At 37.0% G+C, this 26,373-nt stretch overlaps 1 protein-coding gene across 1 annotated transcript in view; it reads left to right on the top strand.

The window, feature by feature from the left end:
* Positions 1-646: 646 nt before the first annotated feature.
* Positions 647-26,373, top strand: part of Heatr6 (HEAT repeat containing 6) — a 34,590-nt gene continuing 8,863 nt past the window's right edge. The window contains exons 1-15 of the mRNA XM_026398027.2: positions 647-897; positions 3,030-3,137; positions 5,609-5,749; positions 6,180-6,295; positions 7,059-7,173; positions 8,622-8,723; positions 9,666-9,803; positions 11,720-12,018; positions 12,860-13,037; positions 19,471-19,677; positions 20,068-20,167; positions 21,929-22,284; positions 23,224-23,346; positions 23,653-23,739; positions 26,146-26,280. Of these exons, the coding sequence (XP_026253812.2) occupies positions 679-897; positions 3,030-3,137; positions 5,609-5,749; positions 6,180-6,295; positions 7,059-7,173; positions 8,622-8,723; positions 9,666-9,803; positions 11,720-12,018; positions 12,860-13,037; positions 19,471-19,677; positions 20,068-20,167; positions 21,929-22,284; positions 23,224-23,346; positions 23,653-23,739; positions 26,146-26,280 (2,424 nt within the window). The 5' untranslated portion in view covers positions 647-678. The remainder of the gene's footprint in view (positions 898-3,029; positions 3,138-5,608; positions 5,750-6,179; positions 6,296-7,058; positions 7,174-8,621; positions 8,724-9,665; positions 9,804-11,719; positions 12,019-12,859; positions 13,038-19,470; positions 19,678-20,067; positions 20,168-21,928; positions 22,285-23,223; positions 23,347-23,652; positions 23,740-26,145; positions 26,281-26,373) is intronic.

Consider the following 26,373-nt stretch of genomic DNA (forward strand, 5'->3'; position numbering starts at 1 on the left):
AATCTTGGGGTCTCTAATGCCAACTAGGTCACCCCCAGTTAGGTTATATTTTCTATAGTTCAATTTAAACTTCAAAATTATTTTCCTAGTGGTGAGAGGTGGCTCATGACCCACAAGAACACTCACTGTCAGAAGAGAAGCAAAGGGAACAAAGAAACACTCAGCTGTCACCAAAGTACTGGAAAGCTGCCCTATATTTTATTGGCCAGATTTTAATCACATAGATAGAATCAATTGCAAGGAATACTGGGTAATGTAACCTTTAGTCAGGGTGCATTTGTGCTTGGGGAAAAATCAGGGATTCTAAAAGCTGTAAGAGGAGTAGAAGGACTTCTGAGAACCAGCAGTTTCCGCCATTGCCATTTACTGCAACCCTTCTCCAACTCCAGCCCTAAGCTGAAACTCTAGTACTCAACAGGACTGTCAGCCCTGCCCAAAAACAAACTTTCTGAGAGGACAAATAGAGACCCCACTTTTCAGTCTGCGCTCAGAAGAGGTGGGCGGGCAAAATATTTTTAAGCTGATTTCAGACAGCACCTGCAGGGTACCCGGCTGAAGGGTACAGCAGTCACGGAAACCTCTTCCTTTGCCTTTCTGGTCCCTATTAGGCATTCCGGAACTGGATTGCAGAACCCGGGAATGCCCCGGAAGTATTTTCAGGGGCCTTACGTAGGGAAGATGGCGGCGGTGCAAGTTGCCGGCTCGTTGTCGTGCGGGCAGGCACGAGAGGCGCCACGGGAGCCGCCCCCTGAGCAGGACAATGGGTTCCGCCGGTTGTCGGCCAGGCTCCGCGCCCTGCGCCCGGAGGACAGCAGCTCCGCCCGCACCGAGATCCATCTGCTCTTTGACCAGCTCATCTCCGAGAACTACAGCGAGGGCGGCGGCGTGGCCGCAGAGGTAGGCGCCTCGCCTGTGGGAGAAGGGGAGCCGCGCTGTTGCCACGGCCCCACCCTCAGGGAACCCAGCTGCTAACTCCAGCGGGCCTCTCCTGGCTGTTCCCACCCGGAGCCCCGGATGACTTAATTCCAGGCTGACTTGCTCCCTCTGATCCTGGCATATTCTCTGCTGTCCTCCGTCTGAAAGATTCTGCAGTGGTTGGCAAACTCTCATCTTTCAAAGCCCAGTTTGATGATTTCTGCTCTAACACCTCGCATCTGGCACCACCTTTCCATTCTCACGCTCCACTTCCATTCTATGCATCCCAAACCTTTTGTCAATAAAATTCATAACTACTGTTTATTTAATGTTGACTTAACCATGAACCATTCCAGGAATCTTAAAGTGTGCATAATTATTAGGTCGTTTTTTTTGCCGATGGAAACATTGAAGTTTACAAAGATCCATTATCACGTTGTTGGCAAACAACAGCTAGAAGTGGAGCCTCAGTCTGTAACAAAGTCCCTGAATTTTCCGTTCTTCCTCTACCCCCTCTGCCTCCTCTTTAGAAGTTCTTTTCGCTATCCGAGAAATCTTTTTTATACACACCAAGTCTTAGATATCACTTAATAATTTTCTAAACACTTGAGCCACAGCCATCTCATGCTCACAGGCAACTCAAGCTTGACAGTTTTTAAAAATGAATGTTAACCTCTACACACTTTCATCCCCAATTCATCCCATCCTCCAGGACATGCAAAACACAAACCCTTGTTCTTTTCCCTTTCCTTTGACTTGGAGCCTGTCGGATCCAGATTCTTCACAATCTCTTTCAAACATGTTTCTCAGTCCATACATTCTCTTTGTTGCCATTGCTAGTGCCTTTGGCAAGATGACTCTAGCTTGGACTGTTGCACTGGTCTTCTCTAAACTGAATGCCTTCCTCTGGTCCAACCCTTTTGCTGTGCTGCCAGAGTGATTTTTTTCTTTGGTTTAAAAAAAAAAAAAAAAACTACCTATAAAAATGAAAGCCTGATCTGGGAATATCTATACATATGGTAAATGGTTGAATCAAAATTGCCCAATAATTTATACAAGACAATATGGGGTTCAAGAAAGGAGGGGAATTTTAAAATATGCATATGTTTATATATGCAGAAAAAATCCAGAAGAGTTCATAGCAAAATAATAGTGTGAGTGGGATTAAGAAGAAGTCAGGAAGACTTTTGATTTATTTGTATGCTTTGATATTTTTGCAAAAATATGTGCTTTTCCAGTTTTCTCTCCCATCACTCCTCCTTCTGTGTCTTGTCTGCATTTCAAAGGTACTGTTCTTGCTGCTGGTGTTTTGAGTCTCCCAAGTCTTTACACAGTTCCATTTTTTTTTTTTTCTTTAAGTGTTTTTTTGATAGCTGATCTGTTTGCAAAAATTCTATTCATCCTTCAATTCATTCCAGATTCTATATAACTGTACACAAGACTGCATAATCACAATTTTCCCACAATATTTGTACTTAATTCTTTCAGCACTTAATTTAATTATTTGTGTATATTTCTGTCTTCCTCACTAGACTCTAAGCTCTTTGAGGTTCAGAAAAATGTTTGCTTCACTTTTGGAGCCCAAGGACCTAGCCTACTACCTGGCACATAGTAGGTGCTCAGAGCCTTTATATTCAGTAAACACCAATAAATGAATGATATGATTTGCAAATAGGTTCTTTTTTTAATAATTCCCCAATTTTACATAAAATTTATGTGTCATTTCCAATTTTCCTAATGACATTGAAAATCTAGTTGGCTTACATTTTTTGGTGTATTTAACTTCATTATGTGCTTTTGTATGCTGGAAGCCTTTCTTTGGTTATTTAATTCTATTGTCTATACATGGTAGAGACTCTGGAGTCTTTAGTTTGACAAAAATGATATTTATACTTTTCCTTTTTTTAGCACACCCTATTTTTGTGCTGTTATTTCATCTTTTCTGCCTCACATTTCATTCAGATGTCATCTTTTCCCGTTCTTCAGTAGGAACATTCAGTTTAATTCTCCCATTTTCCTGTGTTTGGTGCGGGGATGGGGGTGGCTTTCACTTGATTAATGGGAATGTTACCTTTGTGTGTTTTTTTTTTTTATTATTGTTTTTTTCTTGGTAGGATGTCAGTGCTCTTCTTGTCCAAGCTTGCCGACTGGTGCCTCTTAATCAGAATCATCTTGTCAGCAAAGTGTCTCAGCTGATCCACCATTTACTAAACAGATTACAGGTAATCATGTATGTAACTTTAGGATTCAGATCATGAACTTTGAGAATAAGCAAATGCTTTTGAAATACTATATCCATAGTAGGTATGATAAACTAATCTTTTGAGACACTAGGAAAAGCAAATGCCTCAGTATGATATTAAAACAAGCTGGGCATGGTGGTGCACATCTGTTATCCCTGCAACTTGGGAGGCTAAGGCAGGAGGATCACCAGTTTGAGGCCAGCCCCAGCTACTTAGGGAAATCCTCAGCAACTTAATGATACCCTATCTTAAAATAAAAAGTAAAAATACTGGGGACTGGGAATATAGCTCAGTTGGTAGAGTGCTTGCCTCACACACACAAGGCCCTGGGTTCAATTCCCAGCACCACCAAAAAAAAAAAAAAAAGTAAAAATGTTGGGCATGCAGCTTAGTGGAAAGCACCCCTGGGTTCAATACCCAGTACCAAAAAAATAAAAATGATACTAAAACAAACATAACTCTGACCAGAAGAACATTATTCTGCACAATTCTAGAAGTTTGTCTATTAGAAGCATATTAGAAGTATTCCTATTGATTCAGTAACCACTGTGTCAACCAGGCTTCCTGACCTTAGATTTTTTTTTTTTTATGGTATGTACGGTTGACCAAGATATATCTCAGGATTGAAATGATCCCAGAATTCTTTCCTACCAATGTTTTTTCTCTTTCCTCAAACTATCATTTTTGTTATTTATTTTTTATGTACATAAAACCTAAGAAGTAGCTTGGGGAAGAGGGTACACCAGGATAAAAAGACACCAGTTATTTATATCAAGATCTAAACTGCAGCTCCCTACCTATTTCTAGAACCTTTTCCAACTTGCTAGATAAACCCACTTTTATTTTTAGGATTAAGACTCTTACACATGAGTACATGAATGTAATTGAGAGTGAAAAGCGTTATCAATTAGCATATGTCTACTAGGATGCTTTGGGTTCAAAAAAACAGAAAAGTCAATCCAAAGTACCAAAACAATAAAAAAGAAGAAACAATTAATGCCACATTTCAACTCCCAAAGGAAGCAGCTCTAGAATCCCTTAATAATAAGAGATTTACTAGCATTTTTCCATCTGCAGTCCTTAGTGTGTGTTATACTCAGCCTCTCTGATAGTCATAAGATGGCTGCCTCCATTCTAGGCATCCTATGCAAAATAACTAAATAACATTCCACAGAAGCCAGATTATCCCTGTTTATTTTGTGTCTCTTTTATTTACAAATGAGGAAATTTGTCCCATAAATTCTCCAGTTGACTCTCCTGATATCTCATTGGAGACTTAAGTCATATAAACATCTCTCTAAACCAGTCTCTGAAAAAGGGAATGGAATTACCATGAGTGGCTTAAAACAGTGATTTCAACCTTGACTGCACATTAGCATCACCTAGAGGGCGTAAGCTTCCTAAATGATTACACTGTGCAGCCACAGTGGACTTACTTCAGGGTTTCTGACCCTCTACACTATTGATTTTTTTTTTTAACTATTGATGTTTTGAATTAAATAATTCTCTATTATGGAAGCTGTCCTGTGCATTGTAGGATATGTTTAGCAGCAATCATCACGTCTACTCATTTGATGTCAATAGCACCTTTTTAATTGTAACAATCAAAAATGTCTACAGACATTGTGCCAGATGTTCCCTGGTGGTCAAGATTGCCTCTGGTTGAGAACTACTAAACTAATTAGGATTTGCTAGAGGTTTTATGTGAGAGAAATGGGCATTTGAGTAGAATCAGAACTCTGCCATGAGGGAAGGATGCTGATAGGTAGCCAACAGTGTCTACTACATGAGATAGGCTGTTTTCAAGTTTAGAATGTTTCAAACTAATGGGAGGTGGCTTCCAAATGTTGACTAGTCTCAGGGGTGCACTTGAAACACCTATAGTCCATAACCAGCTTTCTGGCATTTGATGACTATTTGTCCTGTCATGTCCATAAATTGATAGTTGGATTAGCCTGATCTGTGCCAAGAAGATTATAAAATAAGAGGGGACAGAGATGTGCCATTTTTCATTGTATTCCCCACACCATGCTAGCAACACAGTAGCTATTTAGCAGGCATATTTATTCACCATATATTGAGTGATTACTATGTATAAAGTAGTTTAATTGAATTAAGACAATTCAGTATTTTAAGTCCTGTAGGTTAATATTTATAGCTATCAGTGTATAGTTAGTTCAAGGAAAATTTACAAGGTTTTACTTTGAGTGGAGGGACTAAAGGGAAAGAAGTGAACAAGACCCTGGGACATGCCAAAGGCCTCTAACCTGATCAAACTTTCAGAGATTTAGAGGTGATCCTTTCAACCCCAAAGGTGATCCTTTCGACCCCAAAAAGGTGGATATATATACTCCTTGCACAACTTGATTCAGGTAAGCATAGATAATATCTAAAAAGACAAAAACATTTTTAAGAAGTTAGATCATCTGTATTTTTTCCTCTCTCGGTAGGTGATTGTTGATGAACAGAACTTGGATTTCCTGATGGAATATACTATTTCAGCTATTCATCAGTGTAGTTCCTGGACACACATGGAAATCCTTCAAGCCCTGGCAGCTCTGGTTTACTGTAATGGCTCAAAATGTCAAAAGGTAATTTTAACTGTGTCCTGATTTTTTTTTTTTTTTTTTGAAAGATGAGGAGCAGAGGCTTTAGAGTCAACAGACCTATCTTTAGGTTTTTATCCTGCCATTAATTGGCCATGTAGCTTTGATTTACAGTCTTAGCCTTGTAAATACTTGGCACTCTTAACTGTTAACCATCATTATTATCATTACCCATCATCTGCACAGCCATGTCTAAAAAGCTTTAGCAAATACCTAGTAATGAGCCTTCTGCCATTTTTTGGCATATTTACTAACCATCTGAAAGATTTACCTAACAGCTAGTCTTTTTTTTTTTTTTAATAGCTAGTCTTTTGACATTTAACTGCCCTTTAATTAAAAAAATAAAATCTGTCTAAATAGTAATATTTTCCTAGAAGTTTTCCCTAAACCAACATTGACTGTTATTTTGTTTTAGTACCTCCCAGACTTGCTAGGCAAGACCGGCCTCTTAACAACATTGAGTGACTTGGCTCAGTCTGACCCGGAAGTCAGGAGAGCTGCAGTGCATTGCATGGCAAACTTATGTCTCAGGTATGTGGATCCAGGCAGTTTTCCCAGTAGTTAGAAGATAGTATCTCTCGGGCCCTTTTATAGATTGTTTCATCTGTCTCAAACAAGAGCAACTTAGAAAAAATATCCCAATTTGCATTTCCCAGGTTATTTAATAAGGTCATTATATGATGTGATTTTAATCAAATAAAGTTCATAATGAAGAAAAAATATATATGCTAAAAGTGATAGTCAATGTTTTATTTTCTATTGGTATGAATTCTAGTCATATTGTCTTTTAGAAGGGTATAGTCGTACCAGTTTAAGCTCTGGTGAGATTTATCTGTCAAGGTTGGTTTCTTCTCTCTTAAGAAGATGTAATTAGTCTACAATATGCAATAGGAAATGAACAGCACAAACTTGAATTTGTATCTAGGTAGCACAGTGGTGTATGGAGGCTAAAAATACAGGTTCAGTCATGTGATTCTAACTCAACAGAACCTCTTTGCATTATTTTTCTCTTTGAAATGAAAAGCAGAACTCAAAAAATTTCTCTTTGTCCATACTTCTTCCACTACAAATTTCTGTAATTTTTCCCTATGGAAACCATTCATCCTTCTTTATATTTACTGGAGACTGTGCCTGTCCTACAGCAGTAACTAACCACCTTAGTGCAGAGTTTTTCTAAGTAAGTCACATTCAGGGGTGTATTACAACTCTATTAGTTTCTATTACTGCTATTATTCTTTTGAAGGCACCATTTCAAAGGACACAGCCTGAGTTGTTTTCTCTATATGTGTTTTAGTGTGCCAGGACAGCCTTACCTGGAGGAGCCTTACCAAAATATTTGCTTCCAAGCTTTCTTGACCACTTTACAGTCTCCAAAATCATCAGATATGGATGACATAACTTTCTGCATGGTAGGTAGGACTATTGCTGATCTTACAAATTGATGTAGATATGTCTAGAAGCAAGAGTTGAACTGAGGCTGTTACCAACAAGTTTAATTTTGGCTGCTATATTAGTTTTGTCTCTCTCTATATATATATATCTACATAGAATGTTTGTAAGCCAAAAAGACTGAACCATATCTTTGGATTTAAATTACAAGAAACCTTTTTTATTTGTTTTGTTTGGCATTTTAGGTTTTAAAAGAAAGCTCTTATTCTTTTTCCTCCTGAGTATAAAAACAGTCTAGTTTCAGACTAGTACCTGATGTTTAAGATGAAAGGGAAGAAAGTAGACTTCAATAATATCTGTACTATTTTATTTCTTCTTAAAAGAATTATATGCAAATATGGTAGTTTCTTACCATGTTTTAAATTCAGGTTGACATAATCATACATTACAGATCCAGGATAGTAAAAGTTTCTTATAATCCCCTACTCAGATATAATCACTGGAGATGATCTGTGCTTTTAGATTTTTTTTCTATATATGAATGAGTATGTTTATCTTTTTAAAATAGAATCATGTTTAATATGCTGTTTTGAAACTTTATTTTTTTTTTAATCTTAATGTCTGTGGTACGTTTTTTTCAGTACCTCTTAATGTACCTCATGCTTTCTTATTTCTGTAGCTAGGAGATCTTGGGCAAATTACTTAACTGGTTAGAGCCTACATGTTCCTTGCTGAAATGGTACTAATGTCACTACATTGTAGGGTTCATGTGAAATATAAATAAAAATAGAGCTTTTAAAGTGCTTGACAGAGTACCTGCAACTGTTGTTGCTGAGTTTCACATTTAGGAGGTTAGCTTCTTAGGTAATCATTCTCATGATCATCATAATGGATAAAAATTGCTTTTTAAAAGTTTTTCCTCTATTTCAAACAGGGCTGCAGTTCACATCCTCCCCTCTAGGGAGTAAGGATGGAGTCCTAGAAGTGAGATTACTAAATCAAGAAATCAATTTTGATCCAGAATTTGCCTTTAGAGATTACATTTTTATCATTTATCATCTTTTATCATTTACCATCTGCTTCTACATTTACACCTTTGACTTTAAGAGCTACTGAGGTTGCCATATTGGAGAACTTCCCTGCTTTTGATCTCTACTATTACTTTTTCATTTCTTATCACAGTCTTCCCACTAAATCTCTTCATTTTTATTTTCCTTGCCCACTATTTATATATGCTGGTTTATAAGTCTGTATTATAAGACTTCTCAAGAGTACTCTTCTAGAAGATAACTCAGAGTGATTTATCAGGTCATTTTTCTGGATCTTGACCTCTGCTTTGTGTGTTTCAAAAGGTTTTTTCATCATCTAGAGACTTTTCCTCTTTCATCTTAAGTGATGCTGAAGAATAGATCCCTGGACAACCAAAATTTATTCTGCCTTCTAACTAAGTCTCTCTTTGTCCCCCTAGTTGTTACAAAATGCATTAAAAGGCATTCAGTCACTTCTAAATGGTGGAAAAATGAAACTAACACAGACTGATGAACTTGGAGCTCTTCTAGCTGTACTAAAGGTAAGGCACTTCTTCATTATAATTCGTGTTTTTCCCATTTAAACCCCAGATGTGAGTACCATTTCATATCATCATTCAAGGGCTAACTTTGAAGGTATCAAAAGTTCTCATATATTCTAAGAGAGCAGAATACAATGTTCATATATATAAGCATATTTAATATTAAGAATAGATAATAGCCTCTTTTAAATAAATATACCAAAATTTAAAAATTATCTTTGAATCTTAAGAAGGAAGAAGTTGTGAGATAAGATCTGAAGATAATTTAATCACAGCTTATCTTGAACCAGCTTTTACCTTATTGTACTTGAGAAAAGAGCCAGGGCTTCTGCTGGCATCCTCTGTCATGTAGAAGGCAGGTTAATTAAGACATGTGTCAGCACACTGCTGTCACTAGCTTCCAAACCTGCCAAGCAGGGGAACATGAACTCACCACTCTGGGGATCCAGCAGTCTCAACCCAGACAAAAAAAAAAAAAAAAAAAAGGAGCCTTTGTGCTCACCTGAAGTCATTGCTATCTGTGACAATATAGCTTTATTAAAACTAAAATTTTAACTTTTCCCATGTGCCATTTCTTTTACCCTCAAATAGAGACAGACAGCTAGATTTAGAGACAAATGACTAAATAAAAATGATAAATTAGTTTAAAAATTAGTGGATAGATAAAATAACTGGATAAGATGATGGGATTAAATAATTATATAAAGGTATGCTAAAATCAAACCTAATCTGATGTGGCCAAACCAGATCCAGCTTTAGGATAGATGAGATTAAGCTCTTCTTTAAGCCTTAAACTTTCAAGGTGTCAAGGTTCTGTCCCATTTTTATTACTTAATAGTCTTTAAATTGTAATCTGTTTGTGTCCTGATCCAGAGCATGCTGCATAATTCTGCTGTAAGATTTATATTTATGTGTGTGTTTTCCTTATTCATCACTTTTTAGAAAGCCATGTTTCATGGACTTCCTGGACTAAACATAGAGATGCCCACGGTGTTATACCCCACTCCACTTCCTCAGTATGATGGGCGACCACCTGTCAAACCACAACAGTCAGAATCCACTGCTTCTCGACCAACGGTGGTACATTTATGTCTATTTGAATTTAAGTTGCAGATTGTTTTGAATAGTTTGCTTTGTGTATTTTCTATGATTTGCATTGCCACTGCCCCAAAAGCCCACCTTGAACTTGATTTCAATTTAAGGTACTGAGCAAAGTAAATTTAAATTTATCAGACTATTGAAAGTACAATTTAAAGCACTTTATGCTCTAAGCGGTCCAGAAAGTGTAACACCTTACAAAAATGAGCATTCACTTTATATACAAAATCAAGCATTCTCATCCCCAGACTTCTCAAAACCAAGGATCGACAAATTTTTTTCTGTTAAGGACTTGACTGGTAAATATTTTAGCTCTCTGTTGCAACTACCCACTTCATGGTCATAGTGCAAAAGCAGCCAGAGATGCCCTGTGTAAATGGAAGGGCATGGCTGTGTTCCAGTAAAACTATATTCACAGAAACAGACAATGGGCCATAAATTGGTAGCCCTTCTGTAGACCATTAGAAGACCACCTACCGGTCCGCACAATGTCTCTACACTTCTGACATTTACCACATTTCTCAGCCTTCCCTGATAGCTGCTGTCTCCTTCATGTTTCTGTTGGAGAACCTATAGCATACAGAAATGTGGCCAAGATTTTATATCCAAAATGTAATACCTGATTAAAAAAAAATGCTTAAGATTAAGAATTCTTTCATTCATTCACTTATTCAGCATTGACCAAACACCAGACATTGTGCTAACATACCATTGTGAAATATACCAACACTGGCTATTCTTAGGAGTTTGGAGGGGGAAGCAAAGATGCATAAATAAACTTCACAGTAATATTAGGATTTCTTTCATCAAAATATTCGCAGAGTATTCAAAACACATGCAGGATACCCTGTCCAAATAGAGGAGGAAGAATCTTTTAAAAGCTGTAGTGACTAAGATTCAGGAGTGAATAACAGTACAGAGAGAGGAAAGAATGTTCTGAGGGAACAAAAGGTACATAAGAGAATGAGTGTGCATAGCTCATATGTTAACTGTAGGGTAGAGATTCAGGTTCATGAAGGGAAAGGGGAGGGCAAATAAATGTGCAGCAAAGGCAAATCATAAGGTCTTGTATAGTATGCTAAGAATTTGGGTTTTTATCTTATAGGTGAGGAAAAAATCTTAAATAGCAGATTGATGTGATTGAATTTGCATCTTAAGAGAACCACCATGGTAGTAAATAAAAGAGTATGGGTCTGGGCCACAGCCAGTAGTCTGAGGTAGAAGTGATAAGAACCTTCCCTCTTACAGATAAGGACTTTTGAGAATTCAAAAGATAAGGACTTTTGAGAATTTGAAAGAAGGCACAGGTTTCAAAGATATTTAGATGTCAGAAAGAAGAAAGTAGGGAAAAAGAAACTGGCTTTTATTTAGCATCTTCTTCTGTGTAGCCCCAGGGCCCTAGTACCAGCAGTGTGTGTAATGGATTACCATCTTGCATATCTTAATTGGGAGAGCTAAGAAAATAGACACTAGCATCATTTCCATAGGCTTTAATTCTTTGGGGTAATCTCTATTGAGAAGGCTGAACACTTTCACTATGCTGTTTAAAGTAGATGCCTCATACTTACAGATCAGGAAGGTCAAGCTCAGAGAAGCTAAGTGCTTTGCCCAGAGTTACAGAGGTAGAATTTGAACCCAAACCACATGTTTTGCTCTGACCCATGGACTTCATGCCTTATTTCTTAAGTCCAGGATGGTGTGTGAGAGTATTCAGCATTGTGTCTGATGCATAGATACTAAGTGTTACTTTTTTCTTTTCTTCTCTTATTTCTTGTTTCTTTAAACTATGTGTTGGGAACATATTTAGTCATTTTCAAATGAAGAAGTACCAGTGATTTTGTTAAAAGTCATTTATAAATAATTATCATATGTATGTCTTCATTTGCTCCTAAAATCAGAATAAAAAGAAAAAATACAAAATTAAGCCAAGGAAAACCCCACAAGGAGAGGAAGAGGAAGAAGAATCTAGTAGTGAGATGGAAGCAGTCCCAGGCCCCGGCACAAGCAGAGTGAACATGCATGACAGGAATACTCGATGCTCCTCCTCCCCGGGCGTCCAAGGTTTGCCAATAGATGGAAGTGGAACTCTGGGAAAAGAGCGGGTCTCCTCACCCTTCACCACTTCCAGCTGGAAAAGGATCAGCAGTAGTGAGTCAGACTATTCTGATGCTGAAGGAGGCTTACAGGGTAAAATGAGGTAGTAGTATTTTGTTATATTTTTATACTTTAATATCCTAAGTTGCATGTCAGTTTATAGCTTTGCTTAAAAACCTGACTGCTGCCTGGGATGAAACTTGAGAATTTTCATTTGTGTGGAGCTTTGCATTACTCTGAACTTGCTTTGCTCACTTGATCTGTCCTTGTATGTTCCTTTCCCTGGTGTAGTCTTTTCTTCTGTTTCTTTTTGTTGCTGTTGTTCTTGTTCTTGTTGTTATTGTTGTTGTTTTGGCCATTTTGTATTTTTAACAACTACTCTTCTTCAAAATAAGCTCAAAAATCATATTCTCTGGGAAAACTTGTTCAATCCCTCCCATTCTGGTTTAAGAGCCCCTTCTGTGTGACCCTTTGGCTTAACCTCTGCCCTAGTGTATTTCAAATGTGTTATTATTTCTTGAACTTTCCATCAATCACCTCCACTTAGCATGGGCAGGGGCTTCATTTGTCCTCCAACCCATCATAATGTCTAATTCCTACATGGGGTCATTCATGGGATATTTGTTGAATGGGTGGATCGATACTCTGCAGTGTTTCATATCTAATACTAGTTTCCTAACATCAAAATGTATTGATGTATTGTACTTATATTCTATTGCGTTGTGGTTTTTGTCAGCCTTAATACCTTATTAGATAAGCAAATTGCCTTAACATGTATTGATCATATCTTTAAAAAATTTTTAATATCATGGCAACATCTTTAGGGGTTATTGTAGGTTTAATTTCTCAATGTATGATTTTAATTGTCTAGAATAAATAGCATTTCATGTTGCATTTTTAAAAAGCTGTTTAAAAACTTTTCTTCCTTATTTTGGATATGAAAGGTCATACCAAGCCAAAGTTCGCCAAGGAGCATTAGCTTGTTTTCTTTCTACTATAAAATCAATAGAAAAAAAAGTTCTGTATGGCTACTGGTCGGCCTTTGTTCCTGATACGCCTGAGCTTGGAAGCCCACAATCTGTGTCCTTAATGACACTTGCATTAAAAGATCCTTCTCCCAAGGTAAGAGCATTTAAATTCTAAGCTTTATAACAAGAAGAGAAAATTTACACATATTGTTTTTTATCTCTGCACCATCTAGTCTTAACTGAATATTGCTCTGAGTAATCCTGACCCAGTTGCTGACTTGATAACTCCTGGACAGATAAGAGGGGATAGGAAATGGGCTCTGTGAATAGCACATTGATGGGAATTTAATAGAGGCCACTTCTTGCCCTCAGGCTTTCTGAAACCTGAGCACACAGAGTTGTAACTTGGGTATCTCCTTTGAGCTCCACTGAAGTTGCTGTGTCTCCCATTTATGAAAATGTTTATTATCATGGAATTTATAATAGCAAAATATCAGAAATGACTTAAAAACTCAACGAAATTATTATGGTACATATGGTTATAAAGGATGTGTAATGCTCAGAAAAATGCTCATAGTGTTTTGTGAAAGCACAAGACATAGAATTGTGTATATAGTAGGATCCCACTGATTTTCTTCGTATTTAAAAAAAAATCATGTATAATAAATACTTGCTTCTTTTTTTTAATTTTTTTTCCCTTCTTGTGGCAGTAGGGATCAAACCCAGGGCTTCACATATGCTAGGCAAGCACTCTACAACTGAGTGCTTTTTTGTTGTTGTTGTTATATCTTTATTTATTTATTTTTATGTGATGCTGAGGATCAAACCCAGTGCCTCATATGTGTAAGGCAGGCACTCTATCATTGAGCTACAGCCCCAGCCCCAAGTGAGTGTTTTTTTTAAATTTACTTTGAGATAGGGTCTCACTAAATTTCCCAGCCTGGCCTTGCATTTGGGATTCTCCTGCCTCAGCCTCCCAATTAGCTGCAATTGCAGGCTTGTACCACCATGCGTAGCTATAAATATTTGCATATTTTAATAAGAAAAAATTATTTTTTTAAAAAGGAAAAAGATGGTTTTGTTAGCCTGGATGGCTATAGCAAGATATTTCATGATATCTTGATATTTCAAATATCTGCCTCTGCTTAAATAGGTGAGTTCCTCTCTAGAAGTTAGTCTCAATCAAATAAGGAAAGTAGCCTGCTATTTAGAGTCCCCTTACAATAAAGTATATTAAAAAGTTATGCCAAATGGCATCTGGATATCCTCAGAACTAAACTACCCATTGAAAGTGAATAATTTTAATTAAGGTTTCTCCTTAAAATGGGTAGTAATCCACTATAGATTGGAACATCTTATGATCATCTCCTTGAATAGCTAATTACTGTGTAAAAAAAACTTCTAGATGATCCTTTGGAAGCTTATGTTAGCATTAATTATACACAATAAAATTCTTGTGGTACATTTCAAATACTGTAAGTAACTAGATTAGCAGAAATTTTGCAGCTCACCTGAATCAGTAATAAATGGGAGAAAAATGAAAAATGAATGGTAGCAAAGATACCAGTAATGAAGCCATTCTAGTAATTAAAGGGAAAACTACTACAAGGAATTTTAAATGCATATTTGAATGCTTTTCACTAGGGGGAACTGCCAGTGTGGCCAAGGAGATGGTGCTGTGGGGCAAGTAGAAGACAAGTTAACCACTAACACTCCAACTGCTGGGCAGCTAAGGGAATGAGAAACATTCAGTCTTAGGGGATGAATACAGAAAGGCTATGAGGTCGTATCTGATGAAACTGAGTTAATTGAAATAATTTATAATCTTTTAAATGTTTACATTTAAGCCAGGCAGTGACTCACACCTATAATCCCAGTGGCTCAGGAGGCTGAGGCAAGAGATCACAAGTTCAAAGTCAACCTCAGCAATTTAGGCCCTAAGCAACTTAACAAGATCCCATCTCAAAATAAAAAAGATGTTAAAAGGGAATGGGGATGTGGCTCAGTGGCTAAGCACTCAGTTAAAAAAAAAAAAAAAATTTACATTTGACTTAAAGTGCTTTACATTTGGCACAGTGATCTGTCTTATCCATCTCCTGGATTTGGGTCCCCTTTAGACATGTTCTTGCTGTTTATGTTCAGTGTACACAAGAAATATGGTAAGAAAAATGTGCAGAAGAAATTCTTCCTTCTGGAGATGTGCTAGATCCTGCTTAAAGCCCCATGCAAGTCCTGGAGAAGCAGAAATAACAAGCCATCCAAGAAAAGACAATGGAAATTATTCAGTTTAGTGTAATGGCAAATGGTTTCCTCGAGATTTTTATAAAATATTAGCTTGGCAGGGTCTAAATAAGTGGGGATTATTGTCCACAATGAAGTTTGGAGCATACCTCTGCAAACTGAGTGTAATTAATTGTGCACCAAGCCACATGCTGGAAAAGGTTTGCAGTAGTTGATGTTGATGAGAGAGGTTCTTAGACTTCTAGAAACTTTGAGGAAAAAATGGAAACAGATGTGCTGAAAATCTTTTTCTAGTGAGAAATAGAAGAAAAAGTGATTGGAGTCTTCCAGTTGGAATACAAACAATAGATTACTCTCAGGAAATTGGAACTTGAAATGCTAAATCAGTTAATTGGGAAGGAGAAAATTGAGAAATTTTCTTTAGGATTTGGTAATGTGATAGTACTTGGGAAGTTATGTTTCCATGTAGGAAATGTGCTTCAGAATACACATTTTATGCTTCCAGCAGAGACAGAGCAAATTTTCAATAAAAATAACATGACTAATGTAAGAATTTCTTCTGTACAATTTTCTCAGGGATTATAAAGGCATATTATGGAGACACATCAAGAGTTTGGCCTAAAGAACAAACTAAAGGGCAGACCTTTCTTTTAATACCTTGGGAATTATCCTGACTTTCAAATTCCATCATGAATTTTTATTTCTCTTTGAAATAACTATGAAAAGTAGATACAAATAAAGTCTAGATAATAGCATAACAAGATAAGAAAATGAAAAGGTTAGAATTTTTAACTGTTATGGAGTGATAAGTAATCAGGTTACTTTTATATGCCCAACTAGGAACAATTAAACTTTACTTGAATGTCTCCAAATCTACTATCCCTGTCACAAGGTTCAGATACATTCACTTTCAAGACAATCAACTTTGGAAATGTAATCCATAAAAAAATAACCCTGAAACATGTGAATAATAATTAGTACTTGAGTCTGAGGCTATATCTCAGTGGTGGGGTGCTTGTTTAGCATACACAAGACCATGGGTTCAATCTGTAGCACTGAAAAAAAATTAATATTTGGACAAAGCCAAAGAAGAGAATAGCTTGGTTCTCTGCATGGAAACCTTAATAGGACCTACTCTCAGGAGAGTTGTCTTCTTTATCAGAAGTATTTTGAGAACTTACAAACATAAGAAGGAAGAAAATTAAGATTGACTGAACTATTTCAGCAAACATTTCTGCTATATTCTAAAAGCAAAAAAGGGGGTGGCGCTTTTTATTTCATTAACTTTCGACAAGCCTTCATGTCCAAGGAGGTGAATACACACTGGCAGAACTATGCACACTGATGTTTATAAGATTGAAAAGTCATCCATCATTGTAAATATTCAGACAGTAAAGCATAATCAACAAAATGAGCTCTCTGGAGAGTTGTACCTATTATGATTTGCTTATACACCAGTAATTTCTGCTGGAAGTGCTGATTGGAACGGATAAACAGGATATTATATATTGATGTGGGAATAAATGAAGCAGAACTTGAACCAGATTCAGTATCATAAGTAACAATTTTATGATAACAAAGATACATTAAACAGGATTTAAAGGAAATTAACTCAGAACTATAAAAAGTATCAAATTTTCTATGCATTTTTATACCTCAGTGGGAATAAAATGAACAAGTTTCAATAACATCCCTTTTGTTTCCATCTGTGATAATCATGGATGTTTTCCTCCTTAAGATACCGAAGTTAATTGAGCGACAATTTTTTTGTCTTTTTGAACATCAGTTCATTTCTTTTCACAACTTGATTTTTAATTTCATTTCGTTTGTGAGCTTCTGTAATTGTGAGTTTTAATTACCTTCCAAAGAAATGAAGTTTTAGTATAACATCTATCTTTTTCAGGACAGACCAGCCATCCAATCATCAGTTGGCAAACTATGAACTATAATCAAATCAAATCTAGCCCACCACCTATTTTGTATGACCTACAAGCTAAGAATAATTTAGATGCTGTTAAATGTTTTTTTAATAATTAGAAGGAGAATAAAATTTCATGATATGTGAAAAATATGTGGAATTCAGATTCCATTATCTGTAACGTAAGTAAAGTTTAATTGGAACACAGCCACATTTATTCCTTTACACAGTGCCCATTCTACCAGAGCGGAGTTGAGTGGTTGAGACAGTATGACCTACAAGTCTAAAATATAAAATATGGACTATTGCCCTCTACAGAAAGAGTTTGCCAGCACCTGATCTCAGTTCTTGGATCAGCTAATTTGTGTTCATGGTCTTGCTCCTCACACATAAGCACAGGTTTCTAATGTCAGTCCCCTAACTTAAGTGGGCGTGTGTGATTCTGAAGACTCATGCTACATATTTCACTTTTGTTTTCAGAGCAATAAATCTTTAGATTTTTTTTTTATGATGCCACTCTTCAAAAGACCTGAGAAGTGATTTATTATTTGGTTATTTGAAGATAATATAGTTGAAGGCTTTCTGGAAAACCTTTTTGTTTACTCCAAATTCAGATTATGTTTGTTTCATGTTGAGTCAATATTTAGATTAGATCCTAGAATTGTAAGATTGATTCTCTGCTTTGAAAAAAAAAATGTGACCCAAAAGTGTTTAATTGGCATTTTGGGGTGAACTGGCCAAAGAGGGCACAGTATCTTTTCTGTAGTAATAGATCTGCATTTGTTACCTATATTCTGTTTTGGTTCATTTGCCTTTCATTTATTTTTTTCATGTCTGAGTTTTAGTACCACAAAATCATCTGAGGACCAATTAAAAGTAATCTTTTAACCTTATAAAGAGAATCTTGATTCATGGACACTTTCCTGACATACAATAGCCCATGACTGCTTTTATTTTGTTTATCAGATATTCTCACTACAAGCAATATTATTTCTTTTTTTTTTAATAATTTTAATTTTTTAATATTAAAACCTGTGAAAAATACACATTAGTTTTGATATTTTTTTCTTTTCTTTTTTATTGTTGGTTGTTCAAAACATTACATAGTTCTTGATATATCATATTTCACACTTTGATTCAAGTGGGTTATGAACTCCCATTTTTACCCCGTATACAGATTGCAGAATCACATCAGTTACACTTCCATTGATTTACATATTGCCATACTTGTGTCTGTTGTATTCTGCTGCCTTTCCTATCCTCTACTATCCCCCCTCCCCTCCCCTCCCCTCTTCTCTCTCTACCCCCTCTACTGTAATTCATTTCTCCCCCTTGTATTATTTTTCCCTTTCCCCTCACTTCCTCTTGTATGTAATTTTGTATAACCATGAGGGTCTCCTTCCATTTCCATGCAATTTTCCTTCTCTCTCCCTTTCCCTCCCACCTCTCATCCCTGTTTAATGTTAGTCTTCTTCTCATGCTCTTCTTCCCTACTCTGTTCTTAGTTACTCTCCTTATATCAAAGAAGACATTTGGCATTTGTTTTTTAGGGATTGGCTAGCTTCACTTAGCATAATCTGCTCTAATGCCATCCATTTCCCTCCAAATTCTATGATTTTGTCATTTTTTAATGCAGAGTAATACTCCATTGTGTATAAATGCCACATTTTTTTTTATCCATTCGTCTATTGAAGGGCATCTAGGTTGCTTCCACAGTCTTGCTATTGTGAATTGTGCTGCTATGAACATCGATGTAGCAGTGTCCCTGTAGCATGCTCTTTTTAGGTCTTTAGGGAACAGACCCAGAAGGGGAATGGCTGGATCAAATGGTGGTTCCATTCCCAGCTTTCCAAGAAATCTCCATACTGCTTTCCAAATTGGCTGAGCAATATTATTTCTTACACATGAGAGTGTTTCTAAAAGTTGGATCACTTATGGTGCTCGCTGAGTGTATACTAGATCCTGCCGTCTTGTTTAACTTAGAGCACTTAGATGCTTCAGAATAGAATATAAAGCAGAATGTTCTCAGGAAATTTGATACAAAATAGGCTCTTAGGTCATGAATATTTTTCCTACCCTGTGGGTTCTTTAGTTCTCTCTTTTTGGTTGGCTGTATGCTGAATAAACTAGGCCTCTATCTTTAAATTATTCTCATGTTTAGAATTTCAGGGTTTTGTGTTATAGTGTTACTTATGTTTATGCCTTACTATAAGAAAACCTAATAGCAATGTGATTTAAGGTTCATTTTTAGATGTGGGGTACAAAGGGGCTAGTTCATGGCTGCTTTCAGGACTTGATAGATAATCTCATTGCCTTTTAGTCTTCTTGTTAAGATGACTTAAATACTTTGAACATTAAATATATGTGGGAAAAAGAGACTGTGGCTCCTGATTTTTAACTAACGAGTGTGGTCATCCTGAAATTTCAGACACGTGCCTGTGCTCTGCAAGTGTTATCTGCTATACTGGAAGGCTCGAAGCAGTTTCTGTCTGTTGCTGAAGATACCAGTGACCACAAAAGGGCTTTCACTCCCTTCTCTGTTATGATTGCTTCCAGCATTAGGGAGTTACACAGATGTCTTTTGTTAGCTTTGGTGGCAGAGTCGTCTTCACAGACCCTAACTCAGATAATTAAGGTAAATGTTCCAAGGTACCTGTGAGTTCCAGAAAAGATTTCTCTGGTTCAGTGTTGTATAATATCTTACATAGTCCAAAAGTAACTTAACCTAAGAATATAACTAAATAATAAATGTATTAAAGATATCCTATTTGGAAGATTGTACCTACTTGTCTGATATAACCTATAATATCTCTATGTCCAAATAAATGATTTGCTAAAAATACTCTTTTTGCTTTAGTATTAAATTGTACCAATGTATCAAATTTTAAACAAGTTATTTTTTTAAAGAAAAGAAAAGGATTTTCCTTAAGCATAAAAGACCTTTTAAACTAAGTGCTATGAAATTTTGTTTCTATGCTGTGATTTAGTCAGGCCTATTGATAAGCTATTTTTTTGTGATTTACAGTGCCTTGCAAATTTAGTATCAAATGCCCCTTACAACCGTCTGAAACTCAGCCTGTTGACCAAAGTCTGGAACCAGATAAAACCTTATATCCGCCACAAAGGTTGGTAGTGTTTTAAAACCAATTACTTCTTTATTCAGTCAAATGGAAAGTATTAGTAAATTTTTTTTAAAAGTATTCAGAGCATTTTTGCAACTCTTAAGAGATCTCTACTTTTTCTCTTCAGCTTTTCACAGCTACCAATGATGTTCTACTTTTTCCCCCTCAAACCCCTACAGAAGAAAATGAGATGGAGAATGAATTGTAAAGTTTAATACCCCTTTGATGCTTCATGGCAGTGACTAGAGTGTTCCTTTAGAATTAGGAATGAGCCAAGTGCAAGTGGATTATTAGCTTTAGGCATAAGTAGAAAATGGATGAAAGGACAGGCAGATATCATCATCTTCTTGGAAACAAAAAAATTGGAATACAGAACATAACTTCTTTAATGTTATCTCTTCTGAAGGCTCAGATAACATCCCTGAACTTCAGATTCCAAGTGCAGAGTCTTATTTCTTATTTCCTATTTTACTCTGTTAAACTGAAAGTTTTGCAAGCTTTCAGATCAGAACACATTTGGAAAAGATGAGTTTTTGTGTCAGAATTGTAAAGCAAGAAGGAAACAGATGTTTTCTGTGACATCATGGGAAGAACACTGGCTCTAGAGTCAGTCTGAGAGTCTGCAGCACACTCCCATTGCCATGGCCCTTACTGAGCCTGAAATTCCTAACAGCAGGAATTATACCTACTCTATAAGATTTATATATGTTGTAGGTGGACCAATACCTTTATTTTATTTTATTTACTTTTAAATGGTGCTGAGGATTGAACCCAGTGCCTTCACATGTGCTAGGTGAGCACAACTACCACTGAGCTACAACTCCAGCCCTCCATAAGACTTTTATTAGGCCTAAGTGAGATCCTGCTGTGTAAACTAAGTTCAGTCCACTCCTTACACCAGTGTGTAAAGCAGGACTCAGAAAGATAAAATAAACTCCTCCTACCTTAAGACCTCTCATCATTTTTAGTGACAAAAAGATTAATAAAAGAACCCAAATTTCCTCAAGAACTAAAAAAATGGTAGAGATATTTCATATTTATGGATAGGAAGACTCAATATTATCAAGATGTCAGTTCTTCCCAACTTATCTATAGATTCAGTACAATCCCAGTCAAAATCCCAAGTCATTATTTTCATGTCAACTGATTCTAAAGTTTATAAAAGGAAAAAATCCCAGAGTAGCCACATAGCACTGGGTGAGAAAACAAAGTTAGAAGGATTGACACTACCCACCTTCAAAACTTATTATAAAACATTAGTAACTAAGTCAGTGTAGAAAAGGATAGGCAGATCATTGGAACAGAGTAGAGAGCCAAGAAATAACCTATGTTCATATAATCAACTTCTCTATGACAAAGTAAGCAGAGATTTGTTTTCAACAAATGGTGCTGGACATTTTAGCCTTAATGGCTTTTTTTTTTAATTCTGGGTTCATTCAAGGTTTGTGCATTACATTCAGTTATTGTATCACTTTAGTCTTTGTTAATTGTGTGGTCCCTCCACCCTTTTTTGTTTGTTTTTCATAATACTGATTTTTTGAAGACTCACAGTCAGTTGTCTTATGGATTATGTAATATTTTCTCAGTGTCAGATTGTTTCTTTATGATGTTGTCCCATGTGTTTCTTACGAACTTGAAATTAGGTCTGGAAGTTTAATTAGACCTAATTAAACAAGGATCTAATCATTCTTATCTACCTGCAGAGGTAACTGATCCTTATCAGAGTGGTTCCTAAGGTAATAGGCTCTGACTTTCCTTTGACAGATGTCAATGTCCGTGTGTCAAGTCTCACACTCTTGGGAGCTATAGTGTCCACTCATGCACCTTTACCTGAAGTCCAGCTACTTCTGCAACAGCCTTGTTCTTCTGGACTCAGCAGTAGCAATTCAGCAACTCCTCACCTCAGCCCTGCTGATTGGTGGAAGAAAGCCCCTGCAGGATCCTCTCTGGAAGAAACATCAGTTAGCTCACCAAAGGGGTCTTTAGAGCCCTGTTGGCTCATTCGACTTTGTATTTCCACTGTTGTACTGCCCAAAGAGGATTGCTATTCAGGTGGGGATACTGGCTCTGCAGCAGGAAGCACTTTTGAACCATCTCCCATGCGACTGGAGGCCCTACAGGTAAAGATTTCATTTCCTCCTTTCTGAAAGGAGGTGGTCATTCCCCTTTCATAGGGTGACTGTGAGAAGTAGGCATATAAAATATTGTAAAAACAAGCCACATTGGGCCTGAGATTGTGGCTCAGCGGTAGAGTGCTCGCCTAGCATGGGTGGGACCCTGGTTTGATCCTCAGCACCACATAAAAATAAAAGCATTGTGTTGTGTCCATCCACACCAGAAAATAAATTTTTTTTTAAAAAGCCACATGACATTAGTGGGAGTTGTGTTTTAGCTGTGGGTGGTTTATTTTGGTATTTTGATCAGGTTGCGGGGGTGGGGGGCTTTGGTTGTAAAATATTGTAAAAGCTATTGTAGTTATCTCAGGTATTATATGATAGGTGGGACAGGTGGGTGTAATAGGTATAATAGTTCTGAAAGGAATTATACGGTTAATCTTGGAATTCTGCAACTTAAATCTTTAATTCTCAATAAATTCTCTCATTTCGCATCTGCTTAATGAAACAAAATAAATACTCCTTCAAAGGAATATACTTTTAACTCTGAATAAAAGTATTTGCTCTTTCTATTCTCAGATGTAGTCTAAGACATAGGCTTAGAACTGCTGCTGATTATTTGGATAACATTAAATATATCCTTTAACCTTTTCAGCCTTAGTTTCTTCAGCTGTAAATTCAGTTAATACCTATCTCAAAGGATTACTCAGAGACATGAGATAATATTAAATGAAAAACAATAATAAACTATAAAGCATCATAAAATTATGATACAGTTACTTGATGTTAGCAATAAAATAAAGATTTTGATTGTTTTTCATTTCATTCACATCAGATTTCAGTTACCTGATAAGTGTAAGTGATTTCTCAAATATTGAAATTGTTTTCTAGATACTGCAACCTTGCATTCAGATTTTTGAGATTAATTTCCTGCTTTCTGCGTAGGTGTTGGCTCATCTGGCAAGGGGCTACTTTTCTGTGGCTCAGGTCTACTTGATGGAACTTGGAGAGGTGATTTGCAAGTGCATGGGAGAAGCAGATCCATCCATTCAGCTTCATGGCGCCAAGGTAATTTTCATTAGAAGCCAGATTTCTTAAGGAGTCTTCCGGTAAAGGAGCTGTACATTCCTCTATTTTCAATTCTTACCTATAAACCCAAAGAATTGTTTGGGTATTAAATTAACAACATATAGCTATTGATTTTATTCCTCAAAAGAATTCCTCTTTTATAAGAGTTAATGAGAAAAGAAGGAAAATCTCTTAGAAATTATTTTTCCTTATGATTTGAAGTGATCTCCAAACAGAAGTGAGCTGATTTGTTACCTCTGTAATTCTAATGCTCTGCTTTGACAGTTATTTCTTTTACCTCGGCAGCTTCTGGAAGAACTGGGCACAGGCTTAATACAGCAATATAAACCAGATTCTACCATAGCACCTGAGCAGAGAGTACCAGTCTTCTTGGTAAATGCATATCTATTCATAGTTCTTGCTTTTCTTAATGCTTCAGTTACAGTTTTATTTGGCACCTCAGTGATAAAGTGGAATAGATGAAATTATTTCTTCCAGTGTCACAAGCTATGGTTTATAATCTAGCATGACATGAAACTAACATGAATAGTTTTTATTTGTAATTCAGTATGTAGTAGGATTATATGTAAGGTTCAACCAAGAATAATAAAATCAGTGTTTCTTGTGCATAAAATGGTGGAAAGATTTTGAATCAGAAGGCATAAGATCAGATTTGGAGAGCATCACCTAATGGTTGTGGGATTATAAGCATAGTTTCCTCATCGTAAAGAGGAAGGATAATCCTTAAATCATAAGATTGCTGAAAAAGTGAATGAAATGTAAAGATGCTGGCACATAGTAGGTGCTCAGTGAATGTTAATTTCCTTAACCCCCAATTATGGGAGAAACCATGATTACTATTAAAAATCCTGTGATCTCAGGTTGTTTCTGTTGTCCCCAACTGCCAGTTGTTTGGATGAGGCTACCATTAAAGGTTTCTTCTATTCAGTGCCAAAAGCAAAATCAATTCAGTGTGAGTGATATTTTCTCCCTGTGCCCTCTTCATCCTGCCCCTTCTTTTCCCTTCACAATTTCCATCATCCTTCAAGTATATTAATAATGTCTAACCCTCCTCCCTTCTTGGGGCTGCCATTAAAGATTTCATGTAACCATTCACAGAGAGATAAGATGAGGTTTGCTATCAGACAGAACTAGGTTTGAATCCAAACTTCTCTCCTTGCTAGAAAGTGGCTTTGGATGGCCTCTTAACTGTTCACACTCATCTCTAAAGAAGACAGACTTTCTATACTACTTATCTACTACTAAGTAGTAAATCAACCCTAGCCATGTAGCAACTTTAAGTGATATACATTTATTCTCTCACACGGTCTAGCTTAGCCATGTGGTTCTTCTGATCCAGGTCTCATGAGGCTGTGGTCAAGATGCCGCCCAGGGTTGCAGTCAACTTCAGCTTGCCAGGGTTAGAGGCTCTTCTTCCAAGGTGGTTTACTCATGTACCCAGCAAGTTAGCATTGGCTTTGGCAGAAGGGTCGCTCAGTTCCTCCCCATTGGGACCCCCTCCACAGGGCTGCTTGACTGTCATGTTGAATGGCAGCCCGCTTCCCTCACAGCAAATGATCCAAGAGGAAGAGCAAGATGGAAGCTGCAGTGTGTCTTATTCCTAGCTTCAGAAGCTTCACATTGTCACTTTCACAGCATCCCTTGGTTACTAGGTCAGCTCTATTCAGTGCAGGAGGGGACTGCACAGAGGTGTAAACATTAGTAGGTGAGAATAACTCTGGGGTACCTTGGAGGCTGGCAACCACACCTGTCTACATTATAATGGATTGGAGTAGGGAGGGCCCAGACTGGGCTTCCAGGAGCTGAAGTAGGAGGAAGATATGACTATTGCATGAATATACAGCAAAACCCAGGCCCATATATATAGGACAGAAACGGGGGTTACCAAAACCACAGGTGGATTTGCAAAGGAATGCAAAAACCAGGATTTTTATAAAGCATGGAAATAAAAGCATTCAAATGTCTACCTGAGGGACTTTGAAGTGATATAATTCTTTGAAATGCTATAAAAAGAGCCTACTGCCTAATTTAAGAGTATCCACTGTGTAAGAACTTTTTTTAAAAGAGTGTCCTGTGGAAGGAACTTTGCACACAGTATCATTATCACAGACTCTACAACATAGATATCTTTGCCCCATTTTATTGAAAAAGAACCAAAGTTTAGATAGGTTAAGTCACTTGCCCAAGGCTGTAGACAGGAAGCAGCAGCTGCAGGACTTATGTAACTCAGCCTCTGGATCCTGTGCTCCTTGATCTAGAACACATGGTCCCTGGACTATTTTGACACTCTGTCACAGGGGATCAGGTTGAAAGAGCCCTAACTAAATGTTGGTTTATCTGGATTCTAGTTGACCTCTGCTGCCTATTAACAAGTTATAGTATCTCATTGTGCCTCATATTCCTTATGTGAAAAAAGAGATGTAAGTTATGCTGAGGGTTAAAATCAGTTGAAGTACTTCAGGCACTTAGAGCAAATCCCAGAATGTGATCAGCTCTCTGAAAACCATTAGCTGTTTTACTGTCATCTTCATCCTTCTCCTCATTGTCACCATGGCTGTCTGACTTCATTACACTGTAGTCTCTTAGTCAATAAAATACGAGGATTTGATTAGTTGTTTTCTAAAGTCCTTTTTATCACCATGGAAGAACCAATGAAGCATTTACAGAAAGCCAGTTCCTTAAGGAAACATGTCATAGCTAAGGCCACATGTGGTAGGCTTAGCTTCACTTGGTTCCACTGTGCATCTTAGGCTGTAGTTCTAACTGTGCCTCTTTCAGGTGGTGATGTTCTGGACTGTGATGCTAAAAGGTCCTTTACCTCGAGCCCTGCAGAGTTCAGAGCACCCAACTCTCCAGGCGAGCGCCTGTGACGCCCTGTCTTCCATCTTGCCCGAGGCCTTCAGCAGTCTGCCGGTAACTCAAGCCATTTTCTTCCTCTCAAACTGTGCCCTGAGCATCACAGCTCAAGTTTGATTCTTTTTTATTTTGAAATATTTTCTTTGTTAT

The sequence above is a fragment of the Urocitellus parryii genome, chromosome 7 (assembly GCF_045843805.1).
Source record: "Urocitellus parryii isolate mUroPar1 chromosome 7, mUroPar1.hap1, whole genome shotgun sequence".
In the NCBI taxonomy this organism is placed as follows: Eukaryota; Metazoa; Chordata; class Mammalia; order Rodentia; family Sciuridae; genus Urocitellus; species Urocitellus parryii.